The 9,118-nt window shown below is 37.8% G+C and overlaps 1 protein-coding gene across 1 annotated transcript in view; it reads left to right on the top strand.

Annotated features, from left to right (window-relative positions):
- Window positions 1-8,797, top strand: part of GPR128 (G protein-coupled receptor 128) — a 120,946-nt gene extending 112,149 nt beyond the window's left edge. Inside the window, exon 16 of the mRNA XM_006890040.1 lies at window positions 8,546-8,797. Within this exon, the coding sequence (XP_006890102.1) occupies window positions 8,546-8,797 (252 nt within the window). The remainder of the gene's footprint in view (window positions 1-8,545) is intronic.
- Window positions 8,798-9,118: the final 321 nt, after the last annotated feature.

Below are 9,118 nucleotides of genomic sequence, written 5' to 3'. Positions count from 1 at the left end.
AACAACAACAACAACAACAGGGCATAAAGCAGATAAAGAACCCATCGCCTAAGCCCATGGTGTCTCAAGGGACATATCAACAGGAAGAGGTTCATTTCTTCATTGTTGACTCACAGATTCACAGTTGTGGTACTGAGAATGGGGTTTATTAGGAAAGTAAGTTGGAGAGTGAGTGAATCAAAGAATATTTCCCATTGCAAGTTCAGGTTTTAGACCAAGTTCCGAGGCATATTTCATCTTTAAATTCAGGCTCTTGTTTCAGTTCAGTAGTTAAATCCAAATAATCCAACAACATTTGCCTTGCAGTTATAAGTCACCTACTCCTTCAAGCATCTGGCAGGAACAGCAAAAACCTTTAACTGTGGCCAGCACAAATGTAAGAAGCCTCAGGTCACACCTTTCCAGAGTTTTTCTCCTTATTGCAGCAATGCCACATTCTCTCCACCACCTTCATTAAGGTCTTACTCTCTCCAAGGTATTAGTGCAGTCTTTCTCAAGTCTTGCCATCAAAAGTGTTTCTCACTCCAAGCCTTGCTCACATCAGGTCTTGTTCACCTCAAATCTTGCAGCCCAGTGTAGGAAGCATTCTTTCTCTTAGCCTAGTTCCACAGCTGTTGATGATTTGCTGGACCATGTGTCTGCCGTTAACTGGAGACCAAAGGGGGCTAACTCTAATGGCAAATACATACATACATACATACCAACTTTAGGCTAAAACCAAAGGCGCATTCTTAGTCGTATAGGGTCACTATGAGTTGGAATTAAATAGTCTGTAGTGGAGTTGGGGGTATGAGTTGAGTTATGAATCAAATACTCAAAACTCAACTTATTGCTATCTAGTCAGAACAGACCCATAGCTGATCAATCACTGTTGGGTTTCTGAGGTTGCATGGGAGATTGCCCATCTTTCTCACATGAAGCCAGTGCTAGGTTTGACTCTCTGGAGAAGTACAGCCTTTGAAAAATAAAGATAAAGAAAGACTAGAAATAGAAGGGTGGGGGAAAATATACCAAGCAAATGGCAACCAGAAAAACACAGGAGTATGATATTAATCTCTGATAAAATAAATTTCAATGCAACAACCATCACAAAGGACAAGGAAGGGCACTACATAATGCTTAAAGGGTCAATAGAGCAAGAGGACAGAACAATAATAAATATCTGTGCATCAAATGAAAGACCTGCAAAATGTATAAAACAAACATTAACAAACCTGAAAGAGGAAATAAACACTACTATAGCAGTTGGAGTCTTCAAACCACCACTATCAAGAAAATATAGACCTACCAGAAAGAAACTCAACAAAAATGCTGAAGAATTAAACCACAAAACAATACAACTTGAACTCATAGATATTTATAGACTAATGTACCCTCTAAAAAACCCCACAGTATACCTTCTTCTCCAATGTGCATAGAAAGTTCTCCAGAATAGATCACATTTTAGGTCACAAGGTAAGCAGCAATAAGTTAAAAAACATAGAAATAATACAAAGGATTTACTCAGACCACAATGCTACAAAATTAGAAATTAATAACAAGAGGATAAACGAGAGAAAAAATATACATTTGGAAGCTGAATAACACCTTACTTGAACATGAGTGGGTACTAGAAGAAACAAAAAAGGACAGTAAAAAGTTTCTTGAAACAGATGACAATGAAAACACCATTTACCAGAAACTTCTAAGAAACAGTCAAAGCAGAAGTCAGAGCTAAATTTATAGCAATAAGCAAACACATCAAAAGACAGAAAAAAATGACCATTGACTCTCTAACCCAACATCTTCAACAAATTGATAAAGGAAGAAAACCTGACACCCTTAAAAACAACAACCAGAAATTATAAAAACCAGAGTAGAAATAAATAGAAAACAGAAAAACAATTGAAACCATCAACAAAACTAGGAGTTGATTCTTTGAAAAGATCAATAAAATTGACAAACTACTAGCAAAACTAACAAAGGAAAAGAAGTTAAAGACACAAATAATGAATAAAAGATGAAATGGGTAACATCACAAAAGAACCATCTAAAATAAAAAGGCTAACATTAGAATATTATGAAAATCTATACTCAAACAAATATGAAAACCTAGAGGAAATGGACAAATACTTAAAAATTCACAACCTACCTAAACTGACACAAACCAAAATTAAACACTTGAACAGACCCTTTACAAAAGAAGAAATTGAAAAGATAATAAAATATCTTCCAGCCAAAAAAAGCCCTGGACTAGATGTGAACTTTACTACAAGTTCACTACAAGTTTACTACAAGTGAACTTTATCAAACATTCAGAGAAGAACTGTCACCAATTCTACAGAAACTATTTCAGAAACTAGAAAAAGATGGAATTCTCCCTGATTCATTCTATAAATCAAACATATCCTTGATACCAAAGCCAGGTAAAGACGCTACCAAAATAGAAAACTTTAGGCCAATATCTCTCATGAACGTAGATGCAAAAATCCTTAATAAAATCCTGGCCAATAGAATCCAATCATACATCAAAAAAATAATTCCACATGACCAAATGTGTTTCATAATAGGTATGCTTTAAAGTATTAGGATGGTTCAACGCAAGAAAAACAATCAATCTAATTCATCACATTAACAAAGCAAAGAACAAGAACCACATGATTCTATCAATTGATGCAGAAAAGGCTTTAACAAAATCCAACACCCTTTTTTGATTAAAGCATTTAACAAAATAGAAATAGAGGGGAAATTCTTCAACACAGTATAAAATATATACACAAACTGGAGAGCCAACATTGTTCTCAATGGAGAGAGATTAAAGGCACTCCCTTTGAGAACAGGAACTTGGCAAGGATGCTCACTATCACCTCTCCTATACTTGACAGGGTTGACCAATTCAAGATCAACATACAAAATCAATTGGATTTCTCTACAGTGACAAAGGGAATACAGAACTGGATCTAAGAAAAATACTCTTCACAACAGTTAATCACAAGATTAAATGCTTGGCAGTAAATCTAACCAGAAGCACAAAAGATCTATTTAAAAAATGACAAAACATTACTACAAGAAACAAAAAGAGACCTGGAGAAGTAGAAGGATATACCTTGCTCATGGATAGGAAGACAAATATTGTGAAAATGACTATCCTACCAAAGGCAATTTATAGGTTCAGTGTAATCCCAATACAAATACCAATCCCATTAGATGGAAAAGACAATCTTCAATTTCATTTGGAATGGAAAGGGGCCTTAATAAGCAAAGCACTCTTTAAAAAGAGAAACAAGGTAGGAGGCATCTCACTCCCTGATTTCAAATCCTACTACACTGCCTACTACACTGAGGACCTGAAGCACTTGCTGCAGAGGGTCAAGGATTGCAGCCTTCAATATAGATTAAGGCTTGATATCAAGAAGATAAAGATTCTCACTACTGGGCCAATTGATAGCATCAGGATGGATGGTGAAGAGATTGAGATTGTTCACAGCTTTAGTTTGCTTGGCTCCATAGTCAACACTCTTGGCACCAGCAGCTAGGAAGTTAAAAGATGTATTTTGAAGGGAAAGTCTGCTGTTAGAGATCTCTCCAGGTTACTGAAGAAGAATGGTGTTACTCTGGAGACTAAGGTGTGCCTGATACAGGCCATGGTCTTTGTAATCACCTGCTATGCATCAGAGAGCTGGACAATGACCATGGAGGATAGGAGAATTTATGCCTTTGAGCTGTGGTGCTGGAGAAGAGTATTGAATGTACCATGGACTGCTAAGAAAATGAACAGGTTGATCCTGCAGAAGGTTAAACCAAGCTGCTCCTTGGAGGCAAGGATTCTGAGCCTTTGCCTGATATTCTTTGTACATGTTGCAAGGAGGAACCAGTCCTTGGAGAGGGATGTTATGCTTGGGAGGGTGGAGGAATAGCACAGGAGAGGAAGACCTTCTATGAGGTGGATTGATTCAGTGACTGGGGTAATCAGGGTGTGTGTGTTGGAGACAGTGAGATTGGCACAGGAAAGAGCAAGGTTTAGATCTGTTGTATATAGGGTCACTATGATTCACAAGTGAATTAACGGCACGTAACAACAATAACAACTACAGTGCATGGTGTTCAAGACTGTGTGATACTGGTACAATGACAGATACATAGATCTAGTGAATAGAATTGAGAATCCAGAAATCAGCTCATCAACTGATTTTTAACAAGGAAATGAAACCAGTTAAGTGAGGAAATGACAGTCTTTTTAACAAATGGTGCTGGCACAATTGGAAAACTGTCTGTAGAAAACTCAAGCAAGATCCATGCCTCACTCCATAGACAAAAACTAACTCAAAGTGGGTCATAAACCCAAGACTAGAACCAAGGACTATAAACTTCATAAAAGAAAAGCTTGGTAGAACCCTAGAAGTCCTAATCCACAACATAAAGTCTTCCAAGCATCCTGAAAAATCTACAACAAGGAGAGGATAAAATAGATAAATGAGACTTTCTAGGAATCAAATCCCTATGCACATCCAAAAACTTCTCCAACAGGTTAAAAAGGGAAGCCAGACACTGAGAAAAAAATATTTGGCAATAACATGTCAGATAAGGGACTTGTATCTAGAATTTATAGTATACTTGAGCAACCCAACAAGATAAAGGTAAACAACCCGATTGAAAAATGGACACAGGATATGAACAGACAGTTCACCAAAGAATACATCCAGATGGTGAACAAACACAGGAAGAAATTTTCAAAAACCTTAGATCTAAGAGAGATGCAAATCAAAACAACTATGAGATATTATCTCACTCTAGTAAGAATAGCAAAATTTAACAGAACAGCAAATAACTAATGCTGGCAAGGTTGAGGAGAAACTGGAACCCTTATTCACTGTTGGTGAAAGTGTAAAATGGTGCAACCACTATGGAAGGTGGTATGGCGCTTTCTCAAAAAGTTGGAAATAGAAATACCATTTGACCCAGCAATTCCACTACTGGGAATATATCCTAAAGAAACTATATCTGCCATCCAAGCAGATATATGCACACACATGTTTATTGCTGCTTTGTTCACAATAGCAAAGAGTTGGAAAAAACCCAAATGCCCATCAACAAACGAATAGATAGAGAATGTGTGCTATATCACCAAATTAAATACTACGCTGTATTGAAAAACAAGGAACTCATGAATTATTATACAAAATGGGTAATGCTGGAGGGCATTATCCTGAGTGATATATCTCGGTTACAGAGGGACAAATCCTGCATAGTGCCACTGTTGTAAAGAGGGACTAACATGAGGGTTGGGAGGAAACTGAGAAAAGAGGATAAATAATGTATACAGCATTGAAACAGATGAGGGAGAGAACTATTTAAAAGGGATCCATGATTAGGGATTATTGTCATGACAGGAGTCCAGAATGAAGGCTGCATAGTGGAGTCGACTAGGGAGAGGGGATTGCATAACATTGAAGGAATCTTTCATTTACTTTTCAAAGAGAAGAGCAAACTGGGGATAGAGGGATGGGCAGGGAGAAAAGTGCAACAATGAATGAATGAAAATCCAAAGTATCTGTAAACGTTCACTAGATTTTTTTTAAAAAAAGAAAGCATAAAGAAAGCATAAAAAGCAAAACTATTATTTTTTATTCTAAGACTGTACACTTTATGGCGGCATATCGCTAGATCCTTCTCCCCTGAAGCAACTGACGAAGCAAACCACCAGGCTCTGTTTAGCAGCTGAATTCTTTAAACACTATGACATCAGGAGGCCTTGAAAGAAGGAAGAGTAAAGGATATTCTCTCCAAGCTTAAGAAAAGCACATTACAAAATAGAGAGTTATTACAAACTGTTACTACTACACAGCAAAGTTGAGGGTGACAATGTGGAAAAGCAAAGCTTCTGTTTAGTACATATTTCAGCTTCTTCGTTAATTTATACAATCTTGACAACTTCTCTAAATGAGATATCTAAGAAAATGAAGAGGGGGGTTAAAATAGATATTCATTTTCAGAGTGGTTCTGAATACTTACTTCAGCATTTATGTAGTATGTCAAAATACTTGTTCCTGGGCTCTATTCTTTATCTGCTCAATCCAAGTCTCTCTAGTGGAAAAGAGATGGGAATCTTCATTTTCAGTGAGGAGCCCAGGTGATTTTTATGTTCAGTAGTTTAGGAATGACTACATCAGTTCACATGAACAGCTCTGTAAAATTTAGTATGCTGCAACATGTACAGAGTGCTGCAGCTGTTACTTAAAGGCATAATTTGATCTTTGTGTCAGTGACAATTAGTTTAACTCACACATTTCTTTTAAAATAAATTTTTGAGATTTTAGGAAGCAAGAATAATAAATAGGTGGTTACCCAAAACAGGCATCAGAGGATAATATTTCCACCCACCTATGATATTTTCTGAGGTCTAAGGTATTTCAAGAAAATTGGACAATGGCTAGGGATGATAGAAGGAGAGTTGATGCCTTTGAGCGTTTGTACTGGAGAGGGTGAAGCCAGGCTGCTCCTTGGAGGCAAGGAGGATTCTGAAGCTTCATCTGACACATTTTGGACATGTTGCAAGGTGGGATCAGTGCTTGGAGAAGGACATCATGCTTGGGAGTGCGGAGGGACAATGCAGGAGAGTAAGACCCTCAATGAGATGGATTGATTCAGTGACTGGGATAACGGGTATAGGTGTGTCGGAAACAGTAAGATTGGCACGGGATAGAGCAGGGTTTAGGGCTGTTGTGCATAGGGTCGTTATGAGTTGCAGGTGACTTGATGGCACATAACAATAATAACTAAGATATTTTCATTATTATTGAGCACAAATAGAAAATTTGACCCAATATTGTCTTTACATTTTAACTCTGGAAAAGTTGGAAGAAACATTTTAGTACACAAGAGAAGACTCTTCTCCATCAACTAGATTTCTCGTGTCCTTTTCCCCCCCCCCCTTTAAATAAATTCCTCTTTTTTGAACTATCAGGATGACCAATGTCTACTCTTGTCCTTCTGAAATCCAGTCTTCAAGCACATTTCTGCATTATCAGGGCCTCTATTTATTATTAATGGCTGATAAAGCATTAGGCAACACTGATCAGGTAAAATTACATGACCTTTCTGCAGTTGGCTGGAGAATAGTCTATCTCTTATTCGTAGATATTTCCACCCCTTTTCCCCCCCACGTTGTTGTTGTTGTTATGTGCCATTGAGTCGTCAGCTACTCATGGCAACCCTATGTACAGCAGCTCTGAACTCTGCCCTGTTCTGAGCCAATCTCACTAATTCTGACACACTAACCCCCATTGCCCCAGTTACTGTATCAATCCATCACATCCAGGGTCTACCTCTCCTGCACTGTCCCTCCATCCTTCCAAGAATGATGTCTTTCTTCAGCAATTGGTCTCTCCTGGCCACATGCCCAAAATATTTGGGATGAAGCTTCAAAATCCTAGCCTATAAAAAAAAAAAGAAAAAATTAAAAAAAAAAAATCCTAGCCTCCAAGGAAAAACTTGGTTTCGTCCTCTCCAAGACGGACCTATTTGTTTTCCCCCATAGATACTGATTTTATTGGTCGAGCTCTCAGAGTCCTTGTGCTAGCTCACAGTTTCATATAACAGTATCACAGGACATGGTTTTAGAAATAAATCTCTATAAAGCTTATAATATTGTGAATACTAATCTGTGAGACATTTCATAGATTTTTTAAACAGTAGGGCTTTAAAAAAAATTATTTCTTTATTTATGTGTGTACCATCAAATCAGATCTGACTGGTACAGGAGGAGATTGCCCCTCCTTCTCCAGCACAGCATCTGGTGCATTCAAACCTCCCATCTCTGGGATTGCAGTGCAGCTTCTTGCCACTAGGCCACCAGAGCTCGCCAGATTTTTAAAACAGTAGGTTTTATTTCAAGATAGTTTAATACTCTGTGGGAGAAAAAAGGTAGTCTCTCCTTTTCTTAAGATTTACAGCCTTGGAAACCATTGTAAGGTCCAACTATGATTCATAATTGACTCAATAACAGTGGGTAATACTTATTTTATAAAGCTGATAGAAGGATTAAACTAGACAACAGAAGTAACTATCTACCACAAAAGTAGTATTTTCTACTTTTAAAACTTACGGAAAGTAGTTCTTAGTCTTTGAATTCATTCGTCATTGTGCAATGAATAGGATAGCCTTTAAAAATATTGTATGCTAGATTTTTAGACATGTTACTAAAACTCTAACAAATGCGGAATTATGCAATGTTAGGAATGGAGGAAGTATAGAGGTCACAAAATTAAACTGCTCCCTTCAGGAAACTAATGGCCACAGAGATTAGAGAAAATAAGCAAAATTATGCAACCAGCAAGTGGCATGGTGGGACCAGAACCCTGCCACGTCTATGACTCCACCACTATTACAGGTAACGCTTTATGAGAAAGACTATACCTCCACCATCTCAGATGACAATGTGTGTAGCAACTGCAGACCGGGAACGCCAAGCGAGAAAGCTTGTTGTACAAGGGTTGCTGGTGGGGTGACATAAAATCTCTTGATTATGTATGTCAGCATTCACCTGAAATGTCCCTTCTTCCTGCAGGGATTGCAAATTTTTATCTTTTACACTGTTAGAACAAAAATCTTCCAGAGTGAAGCTTCCAAAGTGTTGAAGTCACTGTCTACATCTGTTGGGAGAATGAAGCCATCAATGAGCCCACTGAGGCTACGTTTAAGGATGTATAATCTGATCAGGTCTCTTCCCACCCTAAATGAACGCTTCCGGCTGCTGGATCCGGCAATGCCTTCTGAGGAGATGTTCATGGGAAGTGAGACAGGAAACACAAACATGTAAGCATGGAGACTTATCTCTCATGGCCCAGTTTTACTCAACGATGCCTGAACTTCCTTCCGCCTCCCTCTTTAGTTATCTAGTCTTCCCAGCAATTCTACCTCGGTGGTGTATTTTGCTCAGGGTTTAGAATTAGGTAAATTTGTTTTTTATATTATCATAGATAATGAACTTGGTAGGCGGTTTTGGTTGTTTTGGGGTTCGTTGTTTTTTTTTTTTTCAATTCAATGGATCTTTACCCAAATGAAGAGAAAAGTTACATTTAGCATGCAGGATTACTTTTGAGTTTTAAATCATAAAGTCCATGTGATTAATTTTGATGAA

Source organism: Elephantulus edwardii, unplaced genomic scaffold (assembly GCF_000299155.1).
Source record: "Elephantulus edwardii isolate Elephantulus edwardi_28Jun2011 unplaced genomic scaffold, EleEdw1.0 scaffold00085, whole genome shotgun sequence".
Classification (NCBI taxonomy): domain Eukaryota; kingdom Metazoa; phylum Chordata; class Mammalia; order Macroscelidea; family Macroscelididae; genus Elephantulus; species Elephantulus edwardii.
This window is presented reverse-complemented; position numbering and strand designations above follow the sequence as displayed.